The sequence below is a fragment of the Rana temporaria genome, chromosome 2 (assembly GCF_905171775.1).
Source record: "Rana temporaria chromosome 2, aRanTem1.1, whole genome shotgun sequence".
NCBI classification, from domain to species: Eukaryota; Metazoa; Chordata; class Amphibia; order Anura; family Ranidae; genus Rana; species Rana temporaria.
The window spans coordinates 469,593,981-469,613,644 of NC_053490.1; the positions used below are offsets into that span (position 1 = coordinate 469,593,981).

General features: G+C 46.7%; 1 protein-coding gene across 1 annotated transcript in view; it reads left to right on the forward strand.

Moving 5' to 3' along the window:
• The window catches only part of RIOX2 (ribosomal oxygenase 2), a 43,967-nt gene that overhangs the window by 2,723 nt on the left and 21,580 nt on the right, over positions 1-19,664 (forward strand). Inside the window, exon 2 of the mRNA XM_040338715.1 lies at positions 798-1,220. Within this exon, the coding sequence (XP_040194649.1) occupies positions 801-1,220 (420 nt within the window). The 5' untranslated portion in view covers positions 798-800. The remainder of the gene's footprint in view (positions 1-797; positions 1,221-19,664) is intronic.

The window sequence follows — 19,664 nt, forward strand, 5'->3', positions numbered from 1 at the left end:
CCTGCTATTTTTAGCGGCGATATACCGCCACCGCAGCTACAGGTCCAATGTGAAAGGGGCCTAAGAAAGACATATATACTTACCTATTTTCTGCCCATCCCGGTCATGTTATTTGCCTCCCCTGTCAGTGGCTGCTGCAGGGGAGGGAGCGCTGACAACAGATATTGCTGACATCACCACTGCAGTCTTTGGCCCTCGTTCACACTGCACAAGGCTTTAAACTCGCACAATTTCAAAGCCGCGTTTCAGTCAGACTTCGGGGGCGACTTGAAAGACAACTCTGCGGCTTCATGCACAGATGTCTATTATGATCGCCCCCGAAGATGCCAAAAGTAGTGCAGGAACACGCATGCGTGTATATCAGCAGAGCAGTGGACGGTGTCAGTAGTTTATTTTTATTATTGTTTTTTTTAGCAATATATTCTTTATTGAATTTCTTGAGAAGCAAGAACCACCGGGCTAGCGGCTGAATAGCGCAGCAAAATTAGCGGTAAAGCGCCATTTACCGCCACCACACCTCCTGCCCCAGTGTGAAAGGGGCCTTAAAGCTGAACTCCTGGCACAAATGAAATATGCTGTCAGCAATGACGGGAGTTCTCTTCTCCTTTATCACTGCTCCATCTGTCTCCGATCCCACAGAGCCGAGGACACTATCACAGTTTCGTGTTACACCAATGTAGATATGCAAGGCACACTTATGTTTCATTCTATGTGACCAGTCAAGGGCCTGTGAAAGGGACGAGTTTAGACCTTTGTGTTGATATGTGTAAATAATAAATTTATTTTTTTCTCAATAGAAAATGCCACGCAAAGCAAAACGGGTAAGTGCTGATGAGGATGCTGCCATACCCACCAAAAAACAGCCACCATCAAGCGATGTTCCTCTGGATTTCAGCACACCACAATGCCTCTTTGAAAGCTTTATTGCCCCGGTGACCAGAGATGAGTTCTTCAGCACTTACTGGGAGAAGAAGCCATTATTAATCCAGCACCGTGACCCCAAAGTGCAGAGTTTCTATCGGTCTCTCTTCCCGATGCAAGACTTGAAACTTGCCAGCGGCCAAGGGATCTACTACAGCAGAGATGTGAACCTGTGCAAGTGTAAGGATGGGAAGAAGGTGCTCTTACCTAGACGGGGAAAAGCCAACTACACAGAGATCATGAAGGATTTCCGAAATGCCAAAGCCACCATACAGTTTCATCAGCCCCAAAGATACAATGTAAGGACATGGTCCGTAGTTCTATCTTTTTCAGGAATAAATGTCACATTTTAGCAGACTATGGAAGATAATGTGTAATTCTATATAACAAATGATTTTGTTCATACTGCAGTAGCAAGGAAAAAAGGTTTGGGAACAACTGCGCTAAGGTAAATAATTGGGATTAATAAGCAGCAATTAGATTGTGTATAAACAAAGAAATAACGGAAAAAAGAATAATTGCGCTAAACCCAAACGTGCACTAGTGATTAAACTAATAACCAAGTGTGTGTGTAAAACCACTGTGTCCGTGTCTAACACACAAACTCAGTGGAATCAGGGGGCCAGATGGCCTCTCTGCTAGCAATAATATATATGAACCAAGTGGTCAATAACATAAATGATTGTGAACCATAGCCACAATAATTGTTAAAGAAATTAACAAAACATATAATAATATATTAATATAAAGTCCATATAGTCCAAAATAATTTTTAGAAGATAAGTTGTAGGTCCATATAGCAAATGAAGACACCCGTGAAGATTCCAGAAATGTAGTAATCAAACACCAAACGTGAATCCTCCACCAATCGTGCAGCTGCTTACCAGAACTCTGGGTCCTGCCGGACCACTATCAGCATATTTCTCAACCAAAGATTTAAGGCAGCAGTAAGTCCTCCACTTGTACTAGAACCAATCCGTACTCAACGATGGACATAGAAAGTAAGACAGAGCTCCACATGGCATAAAATCCGATTGATTTATTAAAATAATAGTAAAACTATGTACATACAACTCACAATTCAGTTGAAAAAAGACAGCAATTGGCCTGTAACGCCGGCCGGTCGTATCAGGAACCAAAGAGCCACTCGTTGGAGTAATGCAAGGGATGGCGTCCACACGTCACTCACTCCACCCGACGCGTTTCGTGACAAGATCACTTCGTCTCGGGGGACGAGTGGCGTGGGACGCCACCCCTTTATATAAAGACACAATAGTAGTCAAACAATCAATTAATTTCACTAACCAAGCCTCGCTCCGGGATCCGCACGTGCACCGGAAGTGTATCAATCTCCATCCGGGTCACTGAGTTCACCGGAAGTCAATACTCATAGGTTGCTCAGTATCTCCACCTAAAGGGGCGGACACTTGCGGTGTATATGATGTCCACCGTAGCGGGGCGTGGTAGGAACACCCAGAAGGCGGGACAATGAATGTCACTGCTCAGGGTTTGTTTATTAAACAATGTAGTTCCACATACTGAATGGCAGAATAGAAATCTTACACAAGATCACAGTATGTGTTACTGGGCCGTATCCAAAACTTACCCAGCAAAAAAACATATAAAAATACATATAAATTATTAAAATAAAGATAAAAATTAGCTATCAAACTAAATCGTGACGCCGTAGACCCCGTCCTAAGTTGTTCGCGCATGCGCCCAACCAGTCACCACCATGTGATTGCGTTCCACATAGAACGGCTCACGTCTTAGATCTTAGTACAGCAAGATACCCCCCTCCCTCTGGGCCAATGACAGAGAAAGCCAATGATATTAGGTGTACGGCTGCTGTGGATTGAGCCTGACAGCGCTGAATACAAAGACTCAGTGCGTCTGTGCAAGTCCTTAGATTAAAACCACATCCTATGTCCAAATGACATGACATAGAGTAACTTTACATCGATCATATATTAAATCCATATGTATATATATATTAATAAATTAATTAGTGAAAATTAGATCATGTACTATTGTGTAAGTGACTACACTGCAAAAAAGAATTATATAAAAAATATATATAAAAAAATTAGTTAATTAATGAAGATTTTAAATTTGTTTATTTATATGAATAAATCCTATCTAATTTATAAAAAGCCACACTAGCCACGTTGTTTGTGGATGAAAATAATAGTGAGAATTGAATCATTTCTATTATGTGAGATAGAGGTCGACCGATATATCGGTCGGCCGATATATCGGCCGATATTTGGCCGTTTTTAAGAAATCGGCATCGGCCGATTATTGTAAAAAAATCGGCCGATTTTCGGCTGCCGCGCTAAAACCCCGCTCCACCTACAGCAGCACGAGAAATGAATCCTTCAGCCACGCTGCTGGTAGCCTGCGCGCCGGCCCCGCCCCCCCTTACCTCGGCGGGCTGTACTGTAGCAGAAAGCAAACTTGTCACAAGCCCGAGCAGCTGCAGTACAAGTTGTCTGCGCAAAGAGATCACAAAAGCTTCCTGCATGCTGGGACGTTGGCGGGATTACTGAACATGGGCTCTAGGCTACGGCTCCAGCCGTAGCCTAGAGCCCATGTTCAGTAATCCCGCCACCGTCCCAGCATGCAGGAAGCTTTTGTGATCTCTTCGCGCAGACAACTACTGCAGCTGCTCAGGCTTGTGACAAGTTTGCTTTCTGCTACAGCCCGCCGAGGTAAGGGGGGGCGGGGCCGGCGCGCAGGCTACCAGCAGCGTGGCTGAAGGATTCATTTCTCGTGCTGCTGGAGACTGGGGTAATGTACAGTATTCCTATTACCTCTGATAGGTGCCTCGGCTCTCTAGTGATTGTACATAGTACTCCAACTCACGTGGGAGCTCACAGGTGTCATCCAATGGGCAGTGCTGGAGGGAACAGTGTATACATGTCAGAGCACACCCCTCTCCTGTATACACACTCATTTTATATATATATATCCATCCCCACCCACGGCCAGCTCCATCCATCCACCCCCCTCTACAAAGCATCTCCCACCCACGGCCAGCTCCATCCATCCATCCCCCTTCACAATGCATCCCCCACCCACGGCCAGCTCCATCCATCCATCCCCCTTCACAATGCATCCCCCACCCACGGCCAGCTCCATCCATCCATCCCCCTTCACAATGCATCCCCCACCCACGGCCAGCTCCATCCATCCATCCATCCCCCTTCACAATACATCCCCCACCCACGGCCAGCTGCATCCATCCATCCCCCTTCACAATGAATCCCCCACCCACGGCCAGCTTCATCCATCCATCCCCCTTCACAATACATCCCCCACCCACGGCCAGCTGCATCCATCCATCCCCCTTCACAATACATCCCCCACCCACGGCCAGCTCCATCCATCCCCCTTCACAATACATCCCCCACCCACGGCCAGCTCCATCCATCCATCCATCCCCCTTCACAATGCATCCCCCACCCACGGCCAGCTGCATCCATCCATCCCCCTTCACAATACATCCCCCACCCACGGCCAGCTTCATCCATCCATCCCCCTTCACAATACATCCCCCACCCACGGCCAGCTGCATCCATCCATCCCCCTTCACAATACATCCCCCACCCACAGCCAGCTCCATCCATCCATCCCCCTTCACAATGCATCCCACGGCCAGCTGCATCCATCCATCCATCCCCCTTCACAATACATCCCCCACCCACGGCCAGCTCCATCCATCCCCCTTCACAATGCATCCCACGGCCAGCTGCATCCATCCATCCCCCTTCACAATGCATCCCCCACCCACGGCCAGCTGCATCCATCCATCCCCCTTCACAATGCATCCCCCTTCACAATGCATCCCCCACCCACGGCCAGCTGCATCCATCCATCCCCCTTCACAATGCATCCCCCACCCACGGCCAGCTTCATCCATCCATCCCCCTTCACAATACATCCCCCACCCACGGCCAGCTGCATCCATCCATCCCCCTTCACAATACATCCCCCACCCACGGCCAGCTCCATCCATCCATCCCCCTTCACAATGCATCCCCCACCCACGGCCAGCTTCATCCATCCATCCCCCTTCACAATACATCCCCCACCCACGGCCAGCTGCATCCATCCATCCCCCTTCACAATACATCCCCCACCCACGGCCAGCTCCATCCATCCATCCCCCTTCACAATGCATCCCCCACCCACGGCCAGCTGCATCCATCCATCCCCCTTCACAATACATCCCCCACCCACGGCCAGCTGCATCCATCCATCCCCCTTCACAATGCATCCCCCACCCACGGCCAGCTGCATCCATCCATCCCCCTTCACAATACATCCCCCACCCACGGCCAGCTGCATCCATCCATCCCCCTTCACAATGCATCCCCCACCCACGGCCAGCTGCATCCATCCATCCCCCTTCACAACACATCCACCGCCAGCACCATCCATCTATCCCCCTCCACAACACATCCCCCACCCACACCCAGCACCATTCATCCATCCCCCTCCACAATGCATCCCCCACGCACAGCCAGCACCATCTTTCCCCCTCCACAACGCATCTCCCACCCACGCCCAGCACCATCCATCCTCCTCCACAATGCATCCCAATCCAAAAATCGGCCCAAAATATCGGCCGCAAAAATCGGCCTCATATATCGGCCATCGGCTGCCCCGATTTCTAAATATCGGCATCGGCATCGGCCAGAGAAAAACCCATATCGGTCGACCTCTATTGTGAGAGACCACACTAAAAGGTGCCATATGTTGGCACACGATTAGTGATTGTATCTCAGTGAATACACACTTAGTCCCCAATATGGGGGTGTTCAGGTGGTGAAACCAAAACATAAAAATATATATGTAAAAATAAAAATTACAATTATGTGAATATAGATTGTTTTATAATCGATGTAAAAATGCAGTTGTTAGGCAGGAGTGCCCTAACGTTTTATGGCCAATCCCAACAGCCATCTAAGCTAGTAAATTATTCCATCTAAACCGACAATAGATTGCCCTCAAATGAAAAAAATTTTTTTTTTTTTTTTTTTATAAACCATGAATTAAGCATTATTTATGAATGCGTTAATATCTGTATCCACGTTGAGGCCATGAGGGAGATAAGTCCTCAATCTGTGGATCCATGCCATTTCAGTTTTGGAAATTTCCCTAATTAGAGAACTTCCCCTCCAGTTCGGCTTATATTTGTCAATGCCCACAAACAAAGTTCCTTCAGGGTTTCTATGATGAACCAGATCGTAATGTCTTGAAACCGAATGGTTTGGAAAGCCACTTCTTATTTTGGCTATATGTTCATTCAATCTGATTTTAAGTTCTCTTTTAGTCCTCCCCACATACTGTAACCCACATGGACATTGAAGCAAGTAAATCACCCCTTTACTGGAGCAGGTGATAAATGGTTTTACTTCATGGGTTCGTCCAGTACTGGTGGAGGAAAAATGAGAGATCTTACGATCTTGACATTTGTTTAGAAGGCACACTTGGCAATTCTTACACCTGTGATAACCCGTGAGGTTTTGCCAAAAAACTCGTGTTTCATTAGGAGGGTCCTGTACACTTGGGGCCACACTGGCTCCCAAGGATGAGGCTCCTCGAAATATCACAGATGGTCTTACTGGCAACACAGGTGCAAGTACAAGATCACTTTGCAATATATGCCAGTGCTTCCTGATCAGATGTTTGATATTTTGATGTTGTACTGAGAAGGTAGTTATGAATGGCAGAGAGAAGTTATTTCTCTCTTGTTTGGTTTGAACCTTTAACAAGGATTCCCTATTAGTATCTCGGGCAGATTGTACCGCCCGGTCCAATGTCAAAGGATCATAACCCTTCTCTAGGAACTTGTTTGATAAAACAGCAGCCTGAACATCAAAAACGTCAACATCTGTACAGTTGCGTCTGATCCTGGTATATTGTCCTTGAGGGACTGCCTTCAACCATGGACCATAATGGCAACTGTCCAGAGGAATGAACGAGTTCCTATCAGTCGGTTTGAAAAATGTACTGGTGACAAACTTATTGTCCACTATGCCAATATTCAAATCCAAAAAATTCACCAAAGTCTGACTTGCAGAAAAAGTGAATCTAATGCCTCTAGAATTGTCATTGAGGGAACTCATGAACAGATCTAAGTCATCTCTCTCTCCATCCCATAGGAGGAGGACGTCGTCGATATACCTAACCCAGAGTGTTACCTCAGGTCTTCGGCAATCATCGACGGCGTCCTCCTCCCACTTGGCCATGAAAAGATTAGCCAGGCTGGGGGCATATTTAGCCCCCATAGCCACTCCCCTATCCTGGCGAAAAAAACAATTGTCGAACCAAAAATAGTTATGACTTGCTGCAAATTGAAGCAGGGTCATGATGAACTCGATCTGTTCCGAGGCCAGAGTTGAGTCTCTGGTCAGATAAAATCTCACAGCCTCAAGGCCAAGATCGTGGGGAATTATGGTGTACAGGGATGTCACATCGGCTGTGACCATCCACACACCTTCCCTAGGGGATAATCCCGACAGCAGATTAATCACCTGCTTTGTGTCTCCAATAAAGGACGGTATCTTGCGCACCAGAGGCTGCAAGTAAAAATCAATGTACTTGCCCACCCGGGACGTGATGGAATCAATCCCACTGACAATGGGACGTCCCGGGGGGCAAGTTTTGATTCTTATGGATTTTCGGGAGATAGTATATTACCGGTGTGCGAGGCGCCACCGGCACCAGGAATAGACTCTCCTTTTTATTTAAAATCCCTTTCTGGAGGCCCTGATCTACCAGGACCTCCAGGTCTCGTTTATACTTAACGACTGGGTCACGGCTTAGAGGGGTGTAGGTGGCATCGTCGTCCACGATGCGATGCATCTCTGCAACATAATCGCATCTATCTAGGACGACGATGCCACCCCCCTTATCTGCCGGCCTGATGACAAGTGATTTGTTGGAACACAACAAATCTAATCCTGTCTCGAGAGCTTTGTTCAATCTAGCCTTCTTAAACTTCATTTTATCCAAGTCCTTAAGTACAACGTCCCTGAAGACCCTAATGCTAGCAGGTAGGGTCCCGGGATTGAACAAAGAGGCGTTGGACAAATTAGAATGCCTATATTCTGAAGCACACTGAGGCCCCTCATTAATAGGATTCGTTAAGAAGTGTCTCCTAATACTCAATTTTCTAGAGAACTTATGAACATCCATAAAGGTTTGAAATTTGCTCAGATTTCTCGGAGGTGCAAACTTCAAACCCTTATCTAACAGCTCTTTTTCAGAATCTGTGAGTGTTTGTTGGCTTAGATTGTAGATGCCAACTCCTACACTCTTCTTCTCTTTGGATGCTTGGGCTCTCCTCCCCCCTCTGGTCCCTCTCTTGGTTCTGTAGGCCATGCTGGGCCGTGATGGCTCCTGGGAAAACCCCAATTATAGGGAGAGCGGGATGGAGGAGGCCCCTGTATATTTTCGGGTCTGAGATACCCATAGCCCCTATCCTGTGATCCAAACCCAGGTGGGGGAAAGCATCTTTCCCAATTATTATATGGAGCATCCCTGGGTCCAAGCCCATAGGGCCCCATAGGGTCTAATAAAGGGAAGAAGCGATTCTGTGTTGGGATATTAAAGTCATAGGTACTATCTCTTCTACCCTGAGGGTTAAATTCCATTTGTGTGGAATTTCTAAACGAGGTTGTTTGGTCTCGACCTACTGGAGAGTCAGTCCTATAATGTTGGAATTGAGACTCCGATCTATGACCTTTAAACTTCTGTCTGACTCTGGTAGGAGTATTGGACTGAACCGTGTCCTTTTTCGAGTTTTTAACCTTAACCCTAGGTTTCTGTTGGACCTGGGAAGATGTTGAGGTGCTAGGTTGGTCCATCCTATGGTTTGAAACCAGTGTACGCTGTGAGGGCACAAGAGGGGCAACAGAAACTTGCGGAGTCGTATCCATTGTCTCCCTATCCTCAGCATCTGTGGCAATTTTTTTCTGCCATTTAAATACCAACTTCGACTGATAGTCCTCTAAGTCGCGGTTGTATTTCTTTTTCTTCTTCACTTTTTGGTCTTTCTCCTCTTTTTCGAGATTTTTTTGGAGGTTGGCGGAGTAATCCTGATATTCCTCCTCCTTTTTGTGAGGAATCAATGATTCCTTAACCAATTTAATCTCAGAGTCTAACTTGATCAGTTTGTCTCTCTTCCTCTCCGCTAGAAAGCGCAAGAAGGAAGTGCCAGCATCATTGAAATATTTGGCCCAACCGATCAAATCAGATTCGTCTGTCTGAGGACTGACCTCCCACCGTAGGCTCCTAGGAACCATCCCACTCTTGACATACGTTTCCAAAAAAACAACGTCCCACTGGGTATGTATTTCTGCTGTCATAAGATTTTTCAATCTCATGAAGAGCCCACTTACTTCAGAAGTGGTGGGTAATGGGGTGGAATCAAACACCCCCACTGTATTGACTACCCTCTTTGAACGAAAGTCAAAAATATCCATGGTGACCTTATAAAAAGTCACCAAACCAAGCTGCAATTGAAGGTATACAGATAATAAGGAAAAAAGGTTTGGGAACAACTGCGCTAAGGTAAATAATTGGGATTAATAAGCAGCAATTAGATTGTGTATAAACAAAGAAATAACGGAAAAAAGAATAATTGCGCTAAACCCAAACGTGCACTAGTGATTAAACTAATAACCAAGTGTGTGTGTAAAACCACTGTGTCCGTGTCTAACACACAAACTCAGTGGAATCAGGGGGCCAGATGGCCTCTCTGCTAGCAATAATATATATGAACCAAGTGGTCAATAACATAAATGATTGTGAACCATAGCCACAATAATTGTTAAAGAAATTAACAAAACATATAATAATATATTAATATAAAGTCCATATAGTCCAAAATAATTTTTAGAAGATAAGTTGTAGGTCCATATAGCAAATGAAGACACCTGTGAAGATTCCAGAAATGTAGTAATCAAACACCAAACGTGAATCCTCCACCAATCGTGCAGCTGCTTACCAGAAGAAAGAAATACAACCGCGACTTAGAGGACTATCAGTCGAAGTTGGTATTTAAATGGCAGAAAAAAAATTGCCACAGATGCTGAGGATAGGGAGACAATGGATACGACTCCGCAAGTTTCTGTTGCCCCTCTTGTGCCCTCACAGCGTACACTGGTTTCAAACCATAGGATGGACCAACCTAGCACCTCAACATCTTCCCAGGTCCAACAGAAACCTAGGGTTAAGGTTAAAAACTCGAAAAAGGACACGGTTCAGTCCAATACTCCTACCAGAGTCAGACAGAAGTTTAAAGGTCATAGATCGGAGTCTCAATTCCAACATTATAGGACTGACTCTCCAGTAGGTCGAGACCAAACAACCTCGTTTAGAAATTCCACACAAATGGAATTTAACCCTCAGGGTAGAAGAGATAGTACCTATGACTTTAATATCCCAACACAGAATCGCTTCTTCCCTTTATTAGACCCTATGGGGCCCTATGGGCTTGGACCCAGGGATGCTCCATATAATAATTGGGAAAGATGCTTTCCCCCACCTGGGTTTGGATCACAGGATAGGGGCTATGGGTATCTCAGACCCGAAAATATACAGGGGCCTCCTCCATCCCGCTCTCCCTATAATTGGGGTTTTCCCAGGAGCCATCACGGCCCAGCATGGCCTACAGAACCAAGAGAGGGACCAGAGGGGGGAGGAGAGCCCAAGCATCCAAAGAGAAGAAGAGTGTAGGAGTTGGCATCTACAATCTAAGCCAACAAACACTCACAGATTCTGAAAAAGAGCTGTTAGATAAGGGTTTGAAGTTTGCACCTCCGAGAAATCTGAGCAAATTTCAAACCTTTATGGATGTTCATAAGTTCTCTAGAAAATTGAGTATTAGGAGACACTTCTTAACGAATCCTATTAATGAGGGGCCTCAGTGTGCTTCAGAATATAGGCATTCTAATTTGTCCAACGCCTCTTTGTTCAATCCCGGGACCCTACCTGCTAGCATTAGGGTCTTCAGGGACGTTGTACTTAAGGACTTGGATAAAATGAAGTTTAAGAAGGCTAGATTGAACAAAGCTCTCGAGACAGGATTAGATTTGTTGTGTTCCAACAAATCACTTGTCATCAGGCCGGCAGATAAGGGGGGTGGCATCGTCGTCCTAGATAGATGCGATTATGTTGCAGAGATGCATCGCATCGTGGACGACGATGCCACCTACACCCCTCTAAGCCGTGACCCAGTCGTTAAGTATAAACGAGACCTGGAGGTCCTGGTAGATCAGGGCCTCCAGAAAGGGATTTTAAATAAAAAGGAGAGTCTATTCCTGGTGCCGGTGGCGCCTCGCACACCGGTAATATACTATCTCCCGAAAATCCATAAGAATCAAACTTGCCCCCCGGGACGTCCCATTGTCAGTGGGATTGATTCCATCACGTCCCGGGTGGGCAAGTACATTGATTTTTACTTGCAGCCTCTGGTGCGCAAGATACCGTCCTTTATTGGAGACACAAAGCAGGTGATTAATCTGCTGTCGGGATTATCCCCTAGGGAAGGTGTGTGGATGGTCACAGCCGATGTGACATCCCTGTACACCATAATTCCCCACGATCTTGGCCTTGAGGCTGTGAGATTTTATCTGACCAGAGACTCAACTCTGGCCTCGGAACAGATCGAGTTCATCATGACCCTGCTTCAATTTGCAGCAAGTCATAACTATTTTTGGTTCGACAATTGTTTTTTTCGCCAGGATAGGGGAGTGGCTATGGGGGCTAAATATGCCCCCAGCCTGGCTAATCTTTTCATGGCCAAGTGGGAGGAGGACGCCGTCGATGATTGCCGAAGACCTGAGGTAACACTCTGGGTTAGGTATATCGACGACGTCCTCCTCCTATGGGATGGAGAGAGAGATGACTTAGATCTGTTCATGAGTTCCCTCAATGACAATTCTAGAGGCATTAGATTCACTTTTTCTGCAAGTCAGACTTTGGTGAATTTTTTGGATTTGAATATTGGCATAGTGGACAATAAGTTTGTCACCAGTACATTTTTCAAACCGACTGATAGGAACTCGTTCATTCCTCTGGACAGTTGCCATTATGGTCCATGGTTGAAGGCAGTCCCTCAAGGACAATATACCAGGATCAGACGCAACTGTACAGATGTTGACGTTTTTGATGTTCAGGCTGCTGTTTTATCAAACAAGTTCCTAGAGAAGGGTTATGATCCTTTGACATTGGACCGGGCGGTACAATCTGCCCGAGATACTAATAGGGAATCCTTGTTAAAGGTTCAAACCAAACAAGAGAGAAATAACTTCTCTCTGCCATTCATAACTACCTTCTCAGTACAACATCAAAATATCAAACATCTGATCAGGAAGCACTGGCATATATTGCAAAGTGATCTTGTACTTGCACCTGTGTTGCCAGTAAGACCATCTGTGATATTTCGAGGAGCCTCATCCTTGGGAGCCAGTGTGGCCCCAAGTGTACAGGACCCTCCTAATGAAACACGAGTTTTTTGGCAAAACCTCACGGGTTATCACAGGTGTAAGAATTGCCAAGTGTGCCTTCTAAACAAATGTCAAGATCGTAAGATCTCTCATTTTTCCTCCACCAGTACTGGACGAACCCATGAAGTAAAACCATTTATCACCTGCTCCAGTAAAGGGGTGATTTACTTGCTTCAATGTCCATGTGGGTTACAGTATGTGGGGAGGACTAAAAGAGAACTTAAAATCAGATTGAATGAACATATAGCCAAAATAAGAAGTGGCTTTCCAAACCATTCGGTTTCAAGACATTACGATCTGGTTCATCATAGAAACCCTGAAGGAACTTTGTTTGTGGGCATTGACAAATATAAGCCGAACTGGAGGGGAAGTTCTCTAATTAGGGAAATTTCCAAAACTGAAATGGCATGGATCCACAGATTGAGGACTTATCTCCCTCATGGCCTCAACGTGGATACAGATATTAACGCATTCATAAATAATGCTTAATTCATGGTTTATAAAAAAAAAAAAAAAAAATTTTTTTCATTTGAGGGCAATCTATTGTCTGTTTAGATGGAATAATTTACTAGCTTAGATGGCTGTTGGGATTGGCCATAAAACGTTAGGGCACTCCTGCCTAACAACTGCATTTTTACATCGATTATAAAACAATCTATATTCACATAATTGTAATTTTTATTTTTACATATATATTTTTATGTTTTGGTTTCACCACCTGAACACCCCCATATTGGGGACTAAGTGTGTATTCACTGAGATACAATCACTAATCGTGTGCCAACATATGGCACCTTTTAGTGTGGTCTCTCACATAATAGAAATGATTCAATTCTCACTATTATTTTCATCCACAAACACCGTGGCTAGTGTGGCTTTTTATAAATTAGATAGGATTTATTCATATAAATAAACAAATTTAAAATCTTCATTAATTAACTAATTTTTTTATATATATTTTTTATATAATTCTTTTTTGCAGTGTAGTCACTTACACAATAGTACATGATCTAATTTTCACTAATTAATTTATTAATATATATATACATATGGATTTAATATATGATCGATGTAAAGTTACTCTATGTCATGTCATTTGGACATAGGATGTGGTTTTAATCTAAGGACTTGCACAGACGCACTGAGTCTTTGTATTCAGCGCTGTCAGGCTCAATCCACAGCAGCCGTACACCTAATATCATTGGCTTTCTCTGTCATTGGCCCAGAGGGAGGGGGGTATCTTGCTGTACTAAGATCTAAGACGTGAGCCGTTCTATGTGGAACGCAATCACATGGTGGTGACTGGTTGGGCGCATGCGCGAACAACTTAGGACGGGGTCTACGGCGTCACGATTTAGTTTGATAGCTAATTTTTATCTTTATTTTAATAATTTATATGTATTTTTATATGTTTTTTTGCTGGGTAAGTTTTGGATACGGCCCAGTAACACATACTGTGATCTTGTGTAAGATTTCTATTCTGCCATTCAGTATGTGGAACTACATTGTTTAATAAACAAACCCTGAGCAGTGACATTCATTGTCCCGCCTTCTGGGTGTTCCTACCACGCCCCGCTACGGTGGACATCATATACACCGCAAGTGTCCGCCCCTTTAGGTGGAGATACTGAGCAACCTATGAGTATTGACTTCCGGTGAACTCAGTGACCCGGATGGAGATTGATACACTTCCGGTGCACGTGCGGATCCCGGAGCGAGGCTTGGTTAGTGAAATTAATTGATTGTTTGACTACTATTGTGTCTTTATATAAAGGGGTGGCGTCCCACGCCACTCGTACCCCGAGACGAAGTGATCTTGTCACGAAACGCGTCGGGTGGAGTGAGTGACGTGTGGACGCCATCCCTTGCATTACTCCAACGAGTGGCTCTTTGGTTCCTGATACGACCGGCCGGCGTTACAGGCCAATTGCTGTCTTTTTTCAACTGAATTGTGAGTTGTATGTACATAGTTTTACTATTATTTTAATAAATCAATCGGATTTTATGCCATGTGGAGCTCTGTCTTACTTTCTATGTCCATCGTTGAGTACGGATTGGTTCTAGTACAAGTGGAGGACTTACTGCTGCCTTAAATCTTTGGTTGAGAAATATGCTGATAGTGGTCCGGCAGGACCCAGAGTTCTGGTAAGCAGCTGCACGATTGGTGGAGGATTCACGTTTGGTGTTTGATTACTACATTTCTGGAATCTTCACGGGTGTCTTCATTTGCTATATGGACCTACAACTTATCTTCTAAAAATTATTTTGGACTATATGGACTTTATATTAATATATTATTATATGTTTTGTTAATTTCTTTAACAATTATTGTGGCTATGGTTCACAATCATTTATGTTATTGACCACTTGGTTCATATATATTATTGCTAGCAGAGAGGCCATCTGGCCCCCTGATTCCACTGAGTTTGTGTGTTAGACACGGACACAGTGGTTTTACACACACACTTGGTTATTAGTTTAATCACTAGTGCACGTTTGGGTTTAGCGCAATTATTCTTTCTCTTATCGTCCATGGACGGACACAGCTCCTTAAATCTTGACAAGTGGGTTATGTTCCCTGTTTACAGGAGAGGACTAGGCAGAAACATGTTAAATAGTTAAATACATGTTACATTAACAGAGTTGAACAGCCCCGCCCAGGGGGCGGTCCCTCCAGACATAACCCTCCTCACTGCAGCATGCAGCCTCAGTTTCGTTCTGCCTAGCAAAGGAGAAGGACGTATGGCTCCCTTTGGGCCCAGCGCCCTGAGGAGAAATTTTATTTTATTTTACTTTACTTTTTCTTGAAGAATCTTCTTTCAACTGTCGGCTGAGAGACAGGCTGGATAATATAGATCCTTGTAGTCTACTCAGTCTGACCAGCAAGCGTGGGCACACCTTTGCAAAGAGGCTTGGTCTGCCACGCCATACCCCATGACTCCTGGGGTGGCCGGTGAGCTTTGCTCCGAGGTCCACATATGACTGGGCTGTGGTGTTGTCTCACTCACAGTGGACCGGGCCGACAGCTACCTCCATTTCGGTTGTAGTTCTGTCAGGAATGCGTCAGCGAGTCCTCGCTTGGACGGGTAAGTACAGTCCCTCCTGCTTCGGTGGGTTGGTACGGCTGGGCATTCCTGGGGTTCGGGGGTCCCTTCCCCTTACTTCCCTGCTCCTTTCCCTTGCTGCATTGCTAACATTGCTGCTGTCAGGGGGGAGGGGGCCTTCCTGAGGGGACTGTGTTATCTGGCCTGTGTTTTTTCTTTTTTGTATTGGGCTTTCCTGTGAGGTAAAAAGTCCTGTGATGAGCACAGATGTTTATGATTATATTTCAGCAGACGCTGACTGATTGGTGACACCTGTAACGGTTTTGCTTTTTATGCTGTATCTGTGACTTGTCCTTAAATAAAACAGCCCTATGAGGCTTTTCCTGTTTAAACACAGGTCCCTGCAAAAGTTACCTCACGGTTCTTTTCCTCACAGGCAGCGCTGTGCAGTCTCCTCCTGAGGGAGTCCCCTGGTTACTCCTGGTCAGCGCAGCAAGTGGGTGAGAGGCCCTGAATAGGGCTCTAGGAGCTTTTGTCTATTTGTATGGACAGGTGTGCATATTATAATACACACTATGTAAATATTGGAGTCAGTATCTGGGTCCTTCCCCACATGCTGGTTGTGGCAGCAGGTGTTGGCACCTGGGATTCCCACAGAGTTTTTATTGTTAGTCCTGGACACAGTTTGTGCCAGGGTGGGGGTGGACTGCGGGCGGGCGGTAAAAGAGTGCCCCCTTCCCCCGTTATCCCCTGGGGAATGCTCTGTTATGGAGCCATGGACCAGGTACCTAGTTAAAAAAAAAAGCAGAATAAGGCATTTATGGGTGCGCTTTTTACTGCTGCAAGGGACTCTCCTAAGCTGCATAGTGCAGCTGGGTTTCCGCCGAGGGCTCGGTCTTTTTTGGATCACACAAATCAGACCGCTGTGTAGGTTTTTTCCTTCTGTGCCCTTCTTTGATAATTTCTGAGATGCGGAATGAGAAAAGCCGCTGAGGGCTTTTGTAGTCCCTCACCGCCGGGCGGGAACCCCTGCTTGTATGGATCTGACTGATAGAAGATCCGAAGTACTGACCCGTTCCATGTTTACCATGCTGGGGTCTGGCTTGCGGGCCTATTGTGGCCACTACACTGGGGTCTCAGTCGACGCTGGCGCCATTTTTTGGGAGGTTTTTCAATTACATTGAAAACTCCCATTGGCGCCCATTTTGTCGTAGCCGCGCTATGGCACAGCTTACATTGTGCCGGCCATTTTCCTGTGGCCGCGTTCTGAACGCTCGGCGGCCATCCTGGAGTAGTCCTGACCCCTAGTGCTGTATACAACTCACAGAGTGAGCATTTTGCACCAGACAGTGGAGGAGCACCGACTCTCTCCTGAGGTTATTATTAGCCTAGCGGACCAGCTGGTCCAGGGCCTCATATAGGTCTGTGATGCTTCATTGAATGCTGCGCCCTTGTTATCCAGGGTGTCTGTTTCAGAATGTTTTTATGCACACGGTGGTGTAGTGCTTAACTCCATTACTTGGCAGCAAAAGAGTCATTGGTTCGAATCTACACACTGACGCCAATCTGCCTGGAGCTTGCATTGTCGCTCCCTGTGTCTGCGTGGGTTTCCTCCGGGTACTCCGGTTTTCTCCAAAGACGTGTGCATACACCTACATAATATACATACACACTATGTGTGTGTATTATTTAGGGGCAACCCTCCCAGGCCGTCAAAGGCCCAGCTGGGGGACTAATCTGTCCCTGGGTGCATAAGCCGATCACGCCGGCACCCAAATCCTGCCAATGTATATAGCCTTGCCTCCCTGTCTCTAGGTGGGAGGGGCGGCTTGCAGGTTCACAATTCAGTGAAACCTCCCTGCTCTCCGACTGGTGGGTCTGCGAGGAGGTCTCTTCGGAGTACTAGATAGGGTTTCCTCCTACCCACAGAACAAAGTTCTGTCCTTGTGTCTTCCTCTCCCGGCCCGTCGGTCTGCCTTGGGCAGTGTGGGATTTGCTAAGCTGCGAGGTAATTTTACCTTTCCTGTAGGACGAGAGTTTTGGGGTTTTCTATGGGCGTCAGGCCCTAAATACCTTTGTGAACGTCGGGTAGTTCCGCATGGAATCCATTTGTTCGGTGGTAGCTGCGCTTCATCCGGGGGATGTCCTGACGTCCTCGGACATCAGGGACGTCTACATGCATGTCCCGTTTTGCACATGTCACAGTGTTTTTTTCTGTGCTTCGTGATGAGAGAAGGGTCTCTGTCAGCCTGTGGCCCTCCCTTTTGATCTGGCGTCAGCACCATGGGTTTTCAGCCAGGAGCTCGCACTTATTTGAATTTTGTTGGGACAGCGAGGCTTTGCCTCATTGGCTACTTGGACGACTTTCTTCTGAGAGCAGCTTCTGTCTCCGACCTAGTGGATGGGTTATTCCCATTCAGACCCTCCGAAGATTCGGGTGGATGTTAAACATTTAGGCCAGAAAGTGTAGCTCAGTGGCAGCAAGCCTGCCCTCCATGTGTGCGACCCAGGGTTCAAATCATGGGCATGCTAGGTTCCGACTCAGCGTTGGAGTATCTAGTGTTGATCCAGACTCCTCAGTGGCAAAGGTCCTTCTTCCCCTGGAGAAATTGCAGACTCTTCAGTCTGCGGTGAAGGTATTGGCATCACGCAATCGGTCTTCTCTCCAGGCGCCTGCTGGTTCGGGGTCTGTGGGTAGCCTCCTTCAAGGTGGTACTGTATGCCCAGTTCCACGCCCTGGTTTTCCAGGGGAACTACTGTCCAGGTGGTAAAAATCTCTTGTCTCTGAAATCATTAGATTCCTGTGCGCCACCTAGTCAGAGTCTCTCTGAGTTGGTGACAGAGATTCCCGACTCTTCGGTCCGGGAAGTTGTTCCTTCCTTCCAGTGGTCAGTGTTTACAACGGATGCCAGCTCACGGGTTGTGAACCTGGAGGTTCACAAAACTGGGGGGTCCAGTCGGCCCTGAGTCGCTGGACTTGCGTGGACCTATGACCACACCTCCTTGAATGTGTCTGGTCTCGGTAGCTACCCAGGGTCGGGCCTGGCTAGTGCCTGGTGGGAGACCGCCTGGGAATACCAGGTGCTGTCTACTGTTCATTGTCCTACTAGTTTAGGCGATCGGGCTATGCTTCTCCTTGTGGTCGACCGATCTGGTTTCAGCCGGACAACGCCACGGCCGTGGCTTCAGTCTACCATCAGGTATGCCGGCAGGCGGACTACTGGAGTCGCCAGATGCTGGACCAGGGCGACTGGTCTTTGTGCTTGGGGTGTTTCGGCTCCCTTGCAGGAGGTGAGCCTCACATGGCATGGATCTCCTGGCAGCTTGTCTCCGCCGCAAGGGTGTCAAAGTTAGTGGCCAGGTCTAGTGATCTTGTACAGACGCGTCAGTCGCGCTGGTGGCCCTGTGTTGTCTGTATCGGTGATTTTTAGCCATTCCTCCATGGTAGTTGCTTCCTCGGCCGCTCCACAGAGTGGATGCTGAGGAGATCCCGATGATTCTAATCGCTCCAGATTGACCTCGGCGTCCTTGGTACGCTGATATCGGGTGCCTGGTAGCGGAGGCACCCTGGCGATTGCCAGGGCAGGAGGTTCCTGTCTCAAGGTCCCATACTTCCTCCTGTTGTACAGTCACTGACTTGCTCAACATGGTTATTGGAAGCCAGACTTTAGGTGACCAGGGTCTGTCTGACTCGGTCATCTCAACAGGGCACCGTAGTCTTCTTCCGAAGGATCTACCGTCGCACCTCTCTTGGTGCGAAGGGATGGAGTGACGTCCACGGGCGTACTCTCGGTGTCCAGGGTCCTGCTGTTTTTAAAGCTTGGATTGGATATAAAAATTGCTTAAAGCACCGTTTGGGGGCAGATTTCAGCCTTGGCTGTGTTCTTTTAGTGGCCTTTTTGCGGCCCGTTCCCTGGTGGGTCCCCTTTTTTTGTGTGCAAGGGGTTTGTCATATACTTTCCCCTCTTGGCCCATCTCTTCCTCCATGAGTCTTGACTCTGGTGCTCTCGGTTCTTCAGGAACCTTCCTTTTGGAAACAGAGAGATTTTCTCTTGACACTATCTCAGAAGGTGGCCCCTTTAGTGGCCTTTACCTCTGTTAGAGGGGTTTCTGAGTTGGCGGTCTTGTCTTGCAAGCCGCCATGCTTGATCCCCTATAAGGATTAGGTGATGGTGCG